This window comes from Osmerus mordax, chromosome 2 (assembly GCF_038355195.1).
Source record: "Osmerus mordax isolate fOsmMor3 chromosome 2, fOsmMor3.pri, whole genome shotgun sequence".
Taxonomy (NCBI): domain Eukaryota; kingdom Metazoa; phylum Chordata; class Actinopteri; order Osmeriformes; family Osmeridae; genus Osmerus; species Osmerus mordax.
The window spans coordinates 6008518-6025490 of NC_090051.1; the positions used below are offsets into that span (position 1 = coordinate 6008518).

At 46.8% G+C, this 16973-nt stretch overlaps 1 protein-coding gene across 1 annotated transcript in view; it reads right to left on the minus strand.

Annotated features, from left to right (window-relative positions):
* The window catches only part of si:dkey-100n23.5, a 36315-nt gene that overhangs the window by 8502 nt on the left and 10840 nt on the right, over positions 1-16973 (minus strand). Inside the window, exons 9-11 of the mRNA XM_067229389.1 lie at positions 14505-14583; positions 12956-13003; positions 9706-9788 (exon numbers count right to left, since the gene is read on the minus strand). Of these exons, the coding sequence (XP_067085490.1) occupies positions 9706-9788; positions 12956-13003; positions 14505-14583 (210 nt within the window). The remainder of the gene's footprint in view (positions 1-9705; positions 9789-12955; positions 13004-14504; positions 14584-16973) is intronic.

Sequence of the window (16973 nt, forward strand, 5' to 3'; positions counted from 1 at the left end):
GAAGAATGTGTGTGTGCCTGTGTGGGGTCATCAATAAGTCAGGAAATGTGGCGTTGGTGATGAGGAGGGTGCAAGAGGTGGTAAATGTTGTAAAGAACTGGTCACTGACATGGGGATTTCGAATGTCAAGGTCAAGACATGTTTCATGGTAATTACAAGGAGGAATCTGTAGGGGGTACAGCTAAAGAGGTATGTGCAGGAGATAGGGATGTTGTATGAGTTTAGGTACTTGGGGCTATAGATGGATGCCATGCTTACATGGAGGAAGCATATAGAGTGGCTGGAGGTTAACTGCTCCACTGGTGTTGAACCTCATTCAAGCAGTGGTGGGATGTGATCGGGAAGCAGAATACACATGACCCATTAGGTCAGCAATCGACTATGGATGCTTTGTGTATGGGTCGGCAGCTAAGATGGTGCTGCAGCGACTGGATAGAATACTGGCGAGAGTACTTAGGCTGTGTGCTGGACTACACAGTTGAAACATTGCCAGAGGGTGCATTGGAGATACTGCTGGACCCAAGGAGGAAGCAGACGGTGCTGGTCTAATGGGCCAGCCTGAAGGAGAGTGTGGGGGGGGGGGGGGGGGACCTTGCAGTGATATTGAGGATTGTTTGGGTTTGAGGAGAGAAACAGAGGTGGGGTGAGGGATTTTGGATGGGTGATTGGGGAGGTGGTGGAGTTTGGGATGGAGAATAGGTTGGTAGGGCCGGTGGCTACACGGCAGTCTCCTCTGCTGATGGTGGATTTAGGATGATTGACAGGAGGAGGGAGTGGCAAGGAGAGGAAGATGTAAGGCGAGGTGTTGATGAGGTCGATGGTTTTATTGGGTGAGCAGGTGTGTTAAGGGTACGTTGAGTGTAATAGGGTGCATGTGAGAAGAGGTGGTGTGGAATAGGCTGAGGTTAAGGTACACAGGGTTGAATGCAAAGCTGAAGGTCATAGGGAGGCATTATACTGGGTTTTTTGCGGAGGAGACAGAAGAGCATGCATTGTTGCATTGTGAATTGTTTGATGTAGACCAGGGGTGTCAAACCCTGGTCCTCGAGGGCCGCTGTCCTGCATGTTTTAGATGTTTCCGTGCTCCAACACACCGATCAGGGAAACATCTAAAACATGCAGGACAGCGGGCCTCGAGACCCAGGGTTTGACACCCCTGATGTAGACAGAGTAGTTATTTGAGGTAGACACCTCTCAGACAGGTGGCTGAGAGGGTTAGGGAGGCTGGACAGGGTTGGGGTATGTTTGGGGTGGTTAGGTCAGTGGGTACATTTCTTAAGAGCACAAGGTTGTGGAGTACTGTAGGCTGTAATGTAGGTAGGCTGTGACGGGCCACACGCATGCACAAACGAAGATAACTCAGGAAATAAATGTCTCATTGGTTTGACTGGATGCAGAGATGTGTGTGTATGTGTCCGTGGTGAGTGTACCGTTAGGGCCATGTATATTTGGACACTGACACACTTATTTTGGCTGTTTACCAAAACATATTCAAGTTACAGTTAAATAATAGGCTTAAAGTGCAGTCCTTCAGCTTCAATTTAAGGGTACTGACATCCAAATTGGAGGGAAGGTTTAGAAATTACAACTCTTTAATACTATGCAACCCCTTTTTTTAAAGGGGTCATTGACTGCAAAACCGAATATACCTTGTCATAGTTGAATAACGACGGTGGGTAAAATGGACATACAGTGAACCTCAAAGTCCATTGACACCTCTTTCCTATGCAAATCTCACAATTTGAAACTGCCGCTGTAAAACAGTCGGTTTCCAAAAAGCCACATTGTGACGTCATAAATGTGGCTACACTTTTTTTGGCTCTGGTCTGTACCTTTGTCATGCCCCAAAAATTAGTTTAGCTAAGACACTAGTTTAGCTGCGCGCTGCTCTGTGTACTTCCACGGGAATTACAAAGAAGAAAGTTGGGGAAGTTTTTCAAGGATATTGAAAATGGACCACGGTCGTAAATGCAGTGTTCCAGGCTGTATAGGGAATGCTGACACTTTTCATAGTCTTCCCAAGGAACCAAACACTCGACGGGCATGGCTGATGTTTGTCTATGAGAAGATCCCTGTGAAGTTCGACATTCAATTATTCATTTGCTCGAACCATTTCACCAGACAGTTTTGAAAACCTTGGACAATTTAAAGCAGGATTTGCTAAGCCGTTGTTGCTGAAGAGGTGCTGTTCCGATCGTATGCTCATCACAACCGCAAGCTGTAAGTATCATTTTTTCACTAACAGCTATTAGCAATGCTAATGTATCCTGGATCTAGCATAGGTAGAATGTGTGATGATTTAGTTTATTGGCATGGGGCTAACGGTGTTTCATTCGAATAAATAACCTGTGTTGTCATGCAAGTCTACAATTCACAATGCATGTTTGGCAATGTTGCGTCTTTGCTGCGCAGCTTCAGGGTTTCCCGCAGCACTTTGCTGTTGAGGCGGCCGCCTTAGCAACACACGCCTGCCGCCTTAACTACGTAAAAAAATTATTATAAAAAAAAGAAATTCTCCCTTTCATTCCAACGGCAGTCTCCCTTCTCTAGAGAACTTCATTTTTGGAGGACAACTAACCACAACCTATGGCAGAAAGACCAAAAAACTACTTAAGACAGCTGCCGTAAAGGCCTGGCAAAGCATCACAAAGGAGGAAACCCAATGTTTGGTGATGTCCATGTGTTCCAGACTTCAAGATGTCATTGCTTGCAAAGTATTACAACTTAAAATTGTATTTATTATTATGTAAATGTATACAATTACATTTAAGGACCTGAAATAAGGGGACTGTGAATAAAAATGGTTGCAATTCCAAAATGTTTCATACATTTGTGTTCAACCCCTTAAATTTAAGCTTAATATCTGCATTTCAATTGCATCTCGGTTGTTTCATTTCAAATCCAGTGTGGTAGCTAGCGTACAGAGACGAAATTATAAAAATGGTTTCACGGTCCAAATATTTCCAGACTGCATAACTGTATATGATTGAGAGACTTGTTGCTCTTGTTAGTTAGTTGTAACGGTTTCAAATTCTTGTACTCGCTGTGAAATATATTACTGTTAATTGTTTTTTCTACAGGTACACTCTTGCATTTTTGTGGGGAGTTTCATGTTGTTCAATTGTAACTTGTTTAACTGCATGCTCTTATGGTTCTTCCCTTTGGCACTTATTTGGTTTTCCACAAAGTATGCTTCATGTTTTGGCTGCTCGCAATGTTTGGGGCTACATTGTTGTTATGATCAGTGACCTATGCTCTTTTGTAAAGCTCTCTCTTGGAAGTCGCTTTGGATAAAAGCGTCTGCTAAATGCATAAATGTAAATGTAATATGCTATTGAGTGAGTGACTGAACGAGTGAGTGTTTGTGGTGGGGGCTATTTCTGGTTACTTCTTTTTTTCTTGCCACCGCCAAAACACAATCGGCATCCAGGAAATGAGAGCTGGCAGCCAGCAATCAACTACTTGCCACTCACTCACACACACACACGCCGCACCTCTTACTGCCAAGCAACACGCACCATGGCAACGGAACAGCTGCAATTAGAGGCAAAAAGCTTTTCCCCTCACCTGGGGGAGAGAAATGAAAAGGAGGATATATAAAAAAATTATACAGAGAGAATGGTATAAGAGAGCAGAGTGTGGTGGCATAGAGAAAGATAAAGGTGTGTATAATGAAGGAAAAGGGATAGCAAGACAGGGAAGTGGATAGAAAAATCAATTTGTGTCAAAGAGGTAGAGAAAAAAAAGAGCAAGCCTGGAAAATAAAAAAGGAAAACATTATAAAGACATGAAACTGCGTTAGAGAGAAGCTACTGGTGGAGAGACCGAAGTGTCAGCCAGGGAGAAAAAGTGAGAGAGAGCAGGAGAAAGAATGAATGAGAGATAGAGGGAAATGGTTTGAATAACAGTGACAAAGCAGAGGAAAGCAAATCGGAAGAAGCCGAGGGAAGCAGAGTTCAAATGACAGACACAGAGAGGTCTCAGGACTGAGAGAAAGAAAACCGCATCACAGAAATTAAAGAGACAGATAGGGAAATGTATAAAAGACAAGGATGAACGATAAAATAAGAAAATGTTATGAAACCTTTTTCACACCTAGTATTACTCTCTGTTCATACCATAAGGCTGTTTAGCACACGAGTAAGGCTGGTTTTGTTTTGACATCCCTAAAAGCACGAATGTCCTGTTCATTTCCCGTTTTGTTTGAGTTTTTCTTGCAGAACACCTCTGTGATAAGGTTTATAACAGTCTACCAAAAAAGGATGTTTCGGAATCTGTGGGGAAAAAATGGGCGTTTACCTGCTAATGCGAGCATAGTTTTTGAGGCATTCTCTCCCCCTCTGTGACTTATGTGGTTTAGGGATACAAGCGAAACAGTTCAACCTGACTGTTCACCTGTGCTGTTTGGTCTGTGTGTATATGCGAGTACTGTATGAGAGGGAGAAAGCGATAGAGATAGAAGGTAGAGAAAGAAAGTGGAGGACGTGTGTGTGTGTGTGTGTGCAGTGTTCTGATACATTAGTGTGGCTAATGAAAGATGAATGAGATGAGAGAGCGTAGCTGCAGGCAGCGCCTGGTTGGTGTGTGTGTGTGTGTAGGCAGTGGAGCACAGCGACACATTACCAAACACATACCCACACATGCATGCACACACACAAGCACACAGTAGCAAAGGTATGCTCCCCAGAAACGTTTGAGAGCCAGTCTTGCACACAGGCCACCTTATACATCACTCTCTCATTCACCTGAATGACACCATCATTTCTCACTATCCACTCCCCAACCGTTCTCCTTCCACCCCCCACCCCCTCTCCCTTTTGATCCCTCCCTTTTTCGTTGTCTCGCGGGTGCAGTCTTTTGCCAGACACTTGAACAACAGGATCTCCGATACACAGAAGGCGCAAATGTGCAGTTATCACTAGAAGTAATGAACTGCTGAGTTCTGCTTTTGGTGCCTTTAGGTCAAGAAAAAGAGATGTTGGTCAAGGTGAAGCTTGAAGAGGAGCGTCTTGGGACCCCGGCTGAAGGACTGTGGGGATGGAGAGGTGCATGGTTGAACAGGGAGGTCAGTTCATCACTGTGCAGCATGGAAGGAGAAAAAGCAGTGCGAGTGCGAGGTCCCTTCTTTCGCTGCCCAGGAATTGCGAGATGACCCGATGTTGCAGCGCAAAGCGCCCGAGTGGGTACATCCAACTGGATAATGTGCTTGAGGTATGTGGGGCATGTCCTGTTGGCCGCGGCATAAGCAAGTGTCAGGGATTTGTGCCTGATCCCTGTAGCGATCAGCAGCCAGTGGAGCGATCTCAGCATGGGAGCTGTGTGTGAGCACTTGGCTAGCTTAAAGATTAGGCGGGCGACAGCTTTCTGGATGATCCGCAGAGCGCGTATGGCACACGCCGGTAGGCCAGCGAGAAGGGAGTAACTAAGACGGAAGAGTACTGTGGCCTGGTAGAAGAGCTGTATGGAGTATTCTGAAACAGACGGATCCTCTTTCTGTGGCGTGGAGACTACCGGTAGGTCTGCATCATGCGAGCCATGTGTTTCTTGAAATCCAGTCTGACATCGAGGATGATGCCTAGGTTTCTTGCCAAGCAAGAGACTTCCACAGAGATGCCGTCGATAGTGATGGAGGGCTCTTGTGCCAGACAGAATCTGCCAGGGATTCAGTTCCAGCTGATGGCAGGACATCCAATAGGGGATATCAGCCATACAAGCCGAAATTGTTTTGTTGACTCGGGGAGGGTGGAAAGGAGCGTCGTCAGTGTAGAAGTGGTAAGAGAAGTCATGTGATCCAACGACCAAGCCGAGAATTTCGGTGTAGATTGACATGAGTTCCAGCACAGATCCCTGTGGGCCCAACCCATAGCAAGGTTCCTTTCAGATAGAAAGGACCTGAACCAGGAAAGTCATTCCAGCGATGCCCATTTCACCCAGCGTGGAGATGAGAAGCTGGTGCCTGACCACGTCAACCACAAAACAGGCTGCAGACCGTTCGATGAGGACCAGCACAGATGAGAGGTCTGAGGCTCTAGCTGTGTTGAGAGCCTCCGACACCACCTCTAAAGGAATTTCTGTCGATTGTCTGGTTTTGAAAACCGACTGGTGAGAATCTAGCTGGTTGTTCCTGGTTAGGAGGGGTAGCTGGTATACTTCCGCTGGATCATATCGTTCACACTCTTCTCCCTGCAAACTCACAGTCTCTCTCTCTCTCTAACCCTAACATACTTACAGAGAAGCACAGCTCACTCACAAACACGCACACACACACACACACAGTTGTACACACAGGGGATTATTAACAGCTAAAATTACCAGTGGAATATAACCCAAACAAAGACACATCCTGTTTCCTGGAACACAACACCACTCAACCCTCTGAGCCAGAACAGCGCATACACACACACACAGGCTACTCACACACACACACACACACACACACACAGGCTACACACAAACAAAATGTGAGCGTGTGGAGGTAATCTCTTATTGATTGACTGCACGGGACCTCCTTCGCATGTTGGGTGTGTGTATGCATGTGTCCTTGCATGTGTGAGCTTCATTATGCCGTCGTAAGGCTGCTTGTGCATGTGTGTCCATGTGCTTTACTGTGAGTGATTGTGTCCGTGCGTGCATGTGTGTGCGTGAGCAGATGATAGAGGAGTCTTGAGTGGTTCCCTGGAGTGTGAGGCAGCATTTACGGCACTCTTAGCGCAGCCAGAGTGGTGAATATTTAAAGATGTGCCGGGGAGAGCTGTAAGAGACGTGTGTATGCGTGTCAGGTCTGTGTGTGTATTTTGCCTTTTGTACGTGTGAAACACGTCACGCAGCCTATGTGGCAGTGTGTTTCTACACCGTGTGTGTGTGTCCGGCTGCTGTGTGTTTTTACGTGTGTCGTGCATCCAGTCTCTGTGTTCGTGTGTTTAGCCTCTACGTGTGTGTGTGTGTGTGTGTGTGTGTGTACTTTATATGGGCCAGGCTTGTAAATGAGGATGAATAGCAGAGAGCAGTCGTGCTCAGTGACGGATGGTGGCTGAAGGCCTCTCCATTTCTAGTTACAAAGACAACACTGTCCCCAGCAACAATCAGTAGCACTCACATGCAGACACAAACAAGAACTGCACACAGATAGGACAACTCGTACAGGCACATACACATTAATAGCTTTGTGTGCGTGTCCTACACAGAATCTAGTGTGCACGCATTGTGCACACGTGCACGCATTTACTGTCTGAATGATGCACTTGTTAGAAACAGCAAGGTAAATCATTGTGCTAAAGTAAACTCCAAATTATATTTAACAAGACACACACACATTTGCAAATACTTTGCAGGAGACTGGATAACTGCAGGGGGGGGGGGAAGAGAGAAAAAACAGCTGCCAATGTGAAAAAGAGAGGGAAAGTAAGAGAGAGGATAGAAAGAGAGGAAAGAGAGATTGTGTGAGAGGTGGGGTGCGGATGTGGAGAGAGAAGGAAAGAAAGAGGGATATAGAATGCAGAGCACGAGACGGAAGAGTTAATGTATCCCCCCTCCCGCATGCCGTCGCTCGTCCTCCCTCCCCCCTCCTACTCCGTTTTCTTTGAGGGATGAATAATAACTGCAGCTCAGAGATTTCCTCCCTCGTTTTTCCGAGTGAAGAAAGGAGATGGGGAAGGTCTGCGTGCCCAAGGCACACTTGCCCACACACACACACCTGTGCACACAGCCACATTTATATGCGTATGCAGACACACACACTGTAGGCTAGCCTGAAGCAGGAAATTTAGACCTACCTGGAAAACGGTGTGTTGGGGTAAATCACATGATAAATCAAAGACTAGGCAAAGACAAAGCTTACTGATATGAGACACACGTTGACAAAACTGACTGCAAAATACACAATGACGGCCCACAATATAAAACACAAATGACATGGAAAAATGTTTGGTATCGCTAAAATATATTTGGACAAGCACATGTATATAACATAGGAAATGGGAGGGGGAGACAGGGTTGGATGGAAAGAGGGGAGACGTATTACAGATTAGTAGAGGGGTGAAAGATTACAAGGGAGGGGGGGATAAACTACAAGGATAGGATAAAAAACAGAGAGAGAGAGAGAGAGAGAGAGAGAGATAGGGAGGGAGAGGGAGGGTGATGTTGTATGTTGTATAATAGCTTAATAGCTGTGTGAAAGCCAGAAAAGGGAAAGAAGAAGAGATGGGGAAAGGCGGAGCAAGGGAGAGAAAGAGGTGAAAACACCATCATAACTACAGGGGCTGCGCCAACTCCATTTGCCACAGCTGGCAAACAATTAAAACATTTACCAGTGGCTGTTAAAAATGTATGCGGGTGTGTTGCACGCCTGCATGTGTGTGCATGTTAAGGTTGAAGGAAATAGGAGAAAGCAAAAGTATGTTGAGTGTGAGAGTCTAGAGATGGGCAGAGGGGAACAAGAAACAAGGGTTAGGGAGACAGACAGACAGACAGACAGACAGAGAGGCTTTAGCCGCTGCCCCGGGCCGTCTCTCTAAACCCTGTTTAGGAGGCTTTGGAGCTCAGAGAAAAATAATCTCCCACTCAGACACACACACACACTCACGCAAACACTCCATAGACACACACAGCCTAGACGCACACATGCAAACACATATCTGTGCGCACACACAGCCATGACTTATACAAACCCCACACTACCTTGACACCCACAGGCATAGCCTAGTAGGCATACAAACACACCAGATCAGCGGAGCTCCGGTATGGTAGTATACAGCTGCATCGCAATTACACACTCCGGCACTCAGGGGAGGGAGCGAGGGAGGATAGGAGGAGAGAGGGGGGGGGGGGGCGGGAGCTTTCCCCTCCTCTCCTAAGTGGAGCAGAAATAGAGGTACGGAGCCAACACATTAATAGCTGGGGAAATACATACAGCCAGCTCAGTGAATGAGGGAGAAGGAGGAGAATCAGTAGGAGGAGTAGGACGATTCCAGTTTTTTTTTCCTTTCTGAAGGAAGATCCGAGGGTGTGTAACAGTGTGAGAGAAAGAGAGAGAGAGAGCATGCGAGTGAGAGCCTTTATACGCAGAAGAAGTGGAGGGAGAGGAAAATTTGACAGAAAGGCAAGGGAATGGAGGACAAGAGAAAGGACAGCAAAGACAAAGACACACAGGAGCAAGAGAGAGGGGGAGAGAAAAAGAGATCAGAAGGAAGAAAGAAGGGAGGGGTGCAGTGCAGGATGCATTTTGTCATCTTCATCGGCTGACAGCAGGAGAGCAGGGGGAGGGAGGGAGGCAGAGAGAAGGGCAGGAAGGGGGGATGGGCGGTGTTCAGCCAAGCCTTTGAGAGACGGTGACCCTGTAATTGACCCGCGTCTCCACGTACATCTCCGTGGCGACAAGCAGAGCCGCCGCAGCTAATCACTTAGTAACCCTGACCTGTCAATCATAGTCTCCAGGGAGTGTTTGGGGGGAGGGGGGGGGGGGGTGTATAGAGAAAGCAATAGAAGGAGGGACAGTATGGGAGGAAAGGAGAGAGGGGGGGAAATAGGGAGGGATAGTAAAAATGTTCAGGTGTTATCATTTAGCTGCCGACATGCCCCCTTTCCTTCCCTACCCAGACTGGTTTTAAAGACCTAGTAAACCATTCACACAAAGGCACAACAAACACACACACAAACTGTACAAACACACAGAGAGACACTAAGATGCAAACAGAAAAGGAGTGTTACCTGTTGATGAGGGGGAACAGAGATACCAGAAGATACACGGAAGGGTACCACTTCAAATGCTTTGTCTCCTTAGCCAAGGACACCTGAATGGAGAGAGGCGGGAATAATCACTTACTAATAATGCGAGTTAAGGCCGATTTATACTTCTCCGTTTTTACGGATACGGACACAGGGAACGCCCTCTCCGACGTGGAATTCCCTCTCCGTGCCCCTCGGAGAGCTCTACGTGCACCTCCTGATTTTCCTGACTATCCGTCCGTCATTTTACGCCTTGGCTGTGATTGGTCCGTATTAAGAACCGCTTGCGTCAGGGGTGGGGGAGGGGTTGCCGTGATAAACAGGACGCACAGAATCCTTTGACCGCCATTGCTGAAAGTTTTTAGAATTCATATTTCAGCTAAACAGTACATGTAAATCAGCATCTGAATTAAAATGTGACGAGAAATGGGCAGTGTAGTTGCTGAAAATGTGCGTATTTTATTGATGAAACGGCTAATTTGTACATTTGCTCCGACTTCTCGATAACCTAGGTAAATAAACACTCGATGACGACTTACAAAAAACCGTTGTGCCACCTACTCTTCTGGCGGTGAATTGTTTTCAGCACCCACAGCCTTCGGAGTACTTTAAATTCAATCAATCCGGCCGACTCCGTCCGTCCGTCTGTCCGTAACGGAGTCGGAGAAGTATAATTCGGCCTTTAGTGCGCACGCACGCAAGCAAGCACACACGCAGGCAGGCACACGTAGTGTTGTCGCACATTGGAGAGGGCTTTTAATGGACCGTTATCAATTTCCCGCAAGTGGAATAGACAGAGCGCGGGCCCAGAATTGATTTCCTCTCTGTTCAAGTGTTTTTTCCCCTCCTTTCCCTGAAAAGGGTTGCGGAGCCAGCGCCTGTTATTGTACAGCGTGGAAACGCATACCCACACGCTCTAAAAACCTTAACCACGAATCCCTCCCCCCCAGCCACAATATGGAAATTAATTAGTCACAAGGAAAGCATGGCGGTTGCTCGCCACGGCACCGGGGTTTAAACAATTCAAATGAAAACCACGTGAGTGAGTCCCACGGTCGTGTTTTATCTTGGTGCACGTGTAGTTTTGTGCTGTGGATAACCTAGTTTACATAATCTTGTTTTTTTGGTTGCAAAAAAACAATTAATTGTGCAATTATGAAGATCCTTTTTTCTTTTTTGTATTCTTTTTTTTTTACATAGGCTGATTGTTCAAACCTGTCTGAAGAATGAGTTTGACCGCTGCTTCTCTAGTCGTTGGGAAAATCCAGTGGAGAGGGGGATGCGAAAGTGGGGAGAATAGAGATGAAAAGGGGAGGGTTGAAGAAATGAGGCTCAAGGTTTTAATCACAGTCCTCTCGTGTCAGAGGCCTCGTGCTCCTTGGCAGCGGGGGGTAATGAAAAGGCAATTATGCACGGCGGGTTCTGCGGCCTTTCGTTAATGAAGCACATTAGCAACGGTAATCAGCGTTACCGCTTTCTATCCGAGAGCCCGGTTTGTGAGCAACTCATCGGGGCTTGGATGCACACAGAATAACACAGTGTGTTGAATGGTATGTGGTCATGATACTTGTCGGTCGATGCGTTCCAGACACAGACTAAAATAACATCTGTCTGTTCAAGATAACATAATTAATGAATAAGCATAGCCTACATGCACACCCACACACACCTACACGCACACAGCAAAGCTTCTGCTGAAAAGCTAACTAACATGCATGTGAACATTCAGAACAAGCCCCATACTGTTTACTGATGTCAGACAGCAGTCTAACCAACAAAGACAATGCAAGAGTTTGTGTGTGTTCGGCCTTCCACCCTCACTTTCAAGAACCCTGTGCCTGACCTGTGCATGGGGTTAGTTTGATGAAGATTGTGTGCCAAACATGTGCGTGTTTCTATGTGTGTGTGACAAAAAAAAAAAGTGTGTGTGTGTTTCTGCGTGCCCCCTAGTCACACAGTGTGTCACAGCAGGGTAACCGATAACTTCCATGACAGTCAGTGAACACTGGCAGTATACGTACGTATGGTGTGTGTGCGTGAGTCCAACAATGGAACAGAAACCACACCGAGAACGTGAGTGTGTGAGAGGGAGACAACGTTGAACAACGTACATGAGGGGTGAGGGCGGCTGTGGTGAGGTGAGTGAAATCGCCAACGGGAACAGTGGTCACACAAACAGGCGACAATAGTATTTGCCTGGTTTGCAAATGCTGGTGCACACACACACACACACGTACAAACACACACAGTGCATAGAAAGCATCAACGGGCAGGAAAGGAGGGGGAATGTTGTTTTAAAGCATCCCGGCGCGTGCATAAACACTCATAAATATTCATGTCCATGAACCCAGCTTGCTGCTTTATTCATACTGTGTGTTTGTGTTTTTTGTTTTTTATCTGTGCGTTTGGGCCTGTGTGGGTGGCTGGGTGTGTGGAAGTGGTAGAGAGACAGACAAAACGTGAGGGGGCTTGGGTGAGAGAGGGGAGATGGAGAAATGGTAAATGAGGTTTGCTGATTTATTCACACAAAGGGTTACACAGAGCAATTAGCACACGAGCAGGAGGGGAGTGCTGCCACACACACACACACACACACACACACACACACACACACACACACACACACACACACACACACACACACACACACACACACACACACACACACACACACACACACACACACACAGTGGAGGATGGGTTACCTCAGATCAACCTGCAGTTAATACAACTGCCACAAGAAGGCAGCATCTACCTTGCCCTCCCTTTGTATTCCCTCAGGCCCAACCATGACCCACCACCCCCACACACAACTGTCACATTAAAACATCAACCACGACAAAATCAAGCCAGGGCCATCATGTTTCTTAACCCCCCCCCCCCCTTGTCTTTTTCTCCCTCCTCCTCACCCCCATCTTTCTCTCTTCTCTCTTTCTAAAAAGAAGGAGTGAGGAGAGGAAGAAGGGATGGAAACTGGCAACACAAACACAGATCCCTGACTGAGGTGGGGTATTGTGGGGTCAAATTGCTCCCTACTGGGAGATAGAACTGCCCAGCATGGCCCCAGCAGCTAATCCTACACATGCTCTAATCTACGGGTCGGAATACGTGTGTCAGAGTGCGTGCTTGTGTTCGAGTGTGTGCGTGTATTTGTGTAGATATAACTACATTCTGATAACAATGGACATGGACATGGATTGCGGTTTAGGGTTTGGATATTTAAACAACTTACCTTTCTCCTTTCCCTTTCTGGGTTGAATGTTCCAAACCAGGACTGCATCTATGAAGACACACACAGACTTAGGTTAGACTCTGGTCACTCACAAATGTTGACACAAACAGGAAAAGGGTATTCGTTCAACAATTTCTCGACTAGGCGTTGCCGTGGTTCCTTTTGTGTCTGTGAGCATGTGTGTGTGCGTTTGTGTTACTACCAAGTCAAGTCTTCTAAATACTATTAAAAATACAGCTTTAATTGAAAGATTGATCCACAAGACTTTAAATGAATAGTAATAAATGAGCCTCATGAGCTGCACTGTTTTCTGCATCCCCTCTGAAGCCAATATTTCTCACCCCCAGTTTGACTCCCTGCCCTCCCCCGCACCCCAGCCTCTTGGCTCGGCCCCCCACCCTACCCCCTTTCTCCTACCCATCACCAGCTCTCCTCTCAAAGATTTTTTGAAACGTCTTTCAAGGGAGACAGTCTGCAGCTGTGAGGAGATAAGACTTGGGCTCTTCATAAATATGATAGAGGGAGAGGGGGGGCAGAGAGAGGGGAGAGAAAGGAAGGAAAGCTAAAGAGCGACAGTGGGAGAGAAAGAGACCAGTGAGCAGGATAAGTTATGCAGGTTTGCCAAGCGACCATATTCATGTATTCTCTTTATCATACATATGATGAAAGGGAAGTGAGTTTTTTCCCCCTCTATATCCGTCTTCCTCTCTCTGTCCATTTTCTTTATGAGTCTGTGTCTCTGTGAGCCTTTCAAATGAAGGTCCAACTTTTATGTAAAGGCCTCACACACCCACCCACACCCCCCCACCCCCATCCTTCCAGTGACTGGGGTGGTAGTCAATGTGTTTGCCAGTGTTCTTGAAGCCGGAAGTATGACAAATATGTGAACTCTCTGGAATGTATCTCTTGGCTCTGGGTGATAACACACACCTTCTGGAATGTTGCCTGTGGCAACACACACCTACACGCCCAGAGAGAGAGGAGGAGAATGAGAACAGGAGGAGACAGAGTGTATGAGAAAGAAAGGAAGAAAGAAAGAGAGAAAGAAAGAGAGGCAGAGAGGCAGAGAGAGAGAAAAGAGGGGGGGGGGGGCAAGAGAATTTATGACTTGAACTAAATAGTTTCATTCTGTGGGTTATTTATATCCTCTTCCAGCTAATTCCAGTTCGAAGTAACCTGATTGGTAAATAAAAGTTTCTCAACTTCCTGTCTGTTGTCAAACAGAGAACAAGTCTACCCGTTATCACCGTGGTTACGCCCTGGTCCTCTGTCAAGCCAGGCAGGTTCTAGAAGATTTTATATTAACAGGTCATTCAGTTCAGGATCAGGCAGTACTGATTCCATTAGCAATGACTCAGGACTCCAATCAACTTTCTAACGGATCTATTGTAATAATAAGCATGTTAGGGTGAAGTGTAATGCTTGAAGCCTAGGAAATTGCTTGGCAACACCTTGTTCTACTACCACTTCTGTGTGTTCTCTGGGATTCGGACAGAGGGTAAACTCTGATGTTGATTGATTGTCAGTGAGAGGGAAAGGCTGAGCTCACCCTCTCATTGGCCACGTAGATGATCCTGGTGTAGCAGCAGATCATGAGGAGGATGAGGGTGAAGAGTGGCACGTACCATCTGTATGGAAGACAGGGAGCAAAAAAGGGGGAGAGAAGGAGAAGGAGGGATGGAGAGAGGGGGAAAGTAAAGCAGTGTTTAACATTTCAGTAATAATCCTCAGCGCAACTGGTCGTTTTACAAAAGTCCTAAAACACGTTGCAAGTTGCTGAGTTTTACAAATATCGTCTGTAGAAATGTCTGCCTTCTCTTGAATATAACGGAACTAAATTGGGTTAGACTTGTGGCTCTGTTGTCCATGATAACAAGCACACTTGAGGCTCGGGGTCTGTGCAAGTGATACGGTGTAGCGATACGGTGTACTAAAATAGAAAGAAAATAGTTCCTATGTGATACTGCTCACAACAAGGTGTGGAATACCTTGAGTAACAAGGTAATGATTTATGGAAAGAGACATTTCTGTTGAGCTTTTCCAAATGTATTTGATTGGAGCTTTGAGCACCACAAGACCCATCTAGTTCCATTATATTTGAGAAATATACATTTAATTATACTTGAGAAAAAAGGCAGACATCTATGATCAAAACAATCTAGATGGATAAACAGCACTAAGGTAAGACGAAAAATATTTATTTTAGATTATGGGGTGAACTTTCCCTTTAAAGATTGAGAGAAAGGGAGACAAAGAGGGAGGAGAAATGAATGAAAAGATCTTCAAAACCATCCTATTCAACACACTGAAAGTGAGTCAACAAAAATATATAATGGGAAAAGAAGCGTCCAAGAGACTAACACGTCAATGCATCCCTGCCTGACTTAACTCACTAGAGCCCTGTGAGGGGGTTCTCACCCGCTGGATATCTGACCATTACTGTCCACTCCCGCAATGTGCGTGTGGACTCCTGCAATGTGCGTGTGGACTCCCGCAATGTGCGTGTCCACTCCCAGAATGTGCGTGTCCACTCCCGCAATGTGCGTGTGGACTCCCGCAATGTGCGTTTGGACTCCCGCAATGTGCGTGTGGACTCCCGCAATGTGCGTGTGGACTCCCGCAATGTGCGTTTGGACTCCCGCAATGTGCGTGTGGACTCCCGCAATGTGCGTGTGGACTCCCGCAATGTGCGTGTGGACTCCCGCAATGTGCGTGTGGACTCCCGCAATGTGCGTGTGGACTCCCGCAATGTGCGTGTCCACTCCCGCAATGTGCGTGTCCACTCCCGCAATGTGCGTGTGGACTCCCGCAATGTGCGTGTGGACTCCCGCAATGTGCGTGTGGACTCCCGCAATGTGCGTGTGGACTCCCGCAATGTGCGTGTCCACTCCCGCAATGTGCGTGTGGACTCCCGCAATGTGCGTGTGGACTCCCGCAATGTGCATAATTACATTATCCCCAACTGCATTACTTGACTCCATCCTTCTGGTTAGCTTGGGACCCCCTTTTTTTGACCACTCGCTGCAAAGTTAAAACTGGCTGCTCCCACGACATTTGCGTTGGGTCCCGTGGGACCCCAATCCCAACACAGTTCTCAAGTACTCACCCTGTGTGATAACCACATGCTGATCAGAATAGAGGGCTTCCAGTTACATCCCCACGACTCCCCAAAATGATGGGAGGAGGAGGGAGAGGGATGGAAGGACGGAGGAGAATGAGGGAGAGTTGTGAGGAAGAAGAAGGATGACTGGGAGGAGGAAGGAGTGAGACAAATGAGTAGAGGGAGAAAAAGGAGGATGGGGAAGTGGAAGGCACTAGGAGTAGAAGGTGCACAAGGGGTAGAGGGAAAGAAGAGGCAGGAGGGAGAAACAGAGACGTGGGGGGGTGGGGGCAGAGGGATACCAGGCGGCAGCTACAAAGTGATATAATTAGCATGATAATGATCAGCCATTAAAGTCTGCTCTGCTCTAAAACGGAGCACTGAGAGAGACCGAGAGAGAGCGAGAGAGAGGGAGAAAAGGTGGAGGGATGAAAGGAGGAATAGGGAAGAGAAAGAAGGAGGAAAGAAAGACGTGGAGACGGAGGAGCAGGAGACGGTGTGATAAAAAGGGGTGAGAAGATATAGACTGATGACAGGAGATACGAGAAAGGGATTCATAGTGAAAAACAGACATGCTATGTTGATGAGCAAAAGAAACACAAAAAGAGAAAAGGAGTGAGGGAGTGAGACTGACACAAAGAGGAATGCTGACACACACACACCCTTCTGGTGCTGCCCTGTATGAAAAGCAACAAAGATGAAAGCCGCATTAACGTTCTGAGTGGAAGGGAGAAATGAGTGAGCGATGGAAACAGAGAAAAGAGAAAAAGAGTGCAAGAGGAGTGGCTGATGGCTAATTCATCCCCATAGAGACTCCATCCCGCTCTCGTATCGTCTGAACCCTCCTTATCTACTGTTGGTGGGACAGGACAGAGATTATGACCAACCTGTTCAACCACTCTAGCCGGGCCACACATA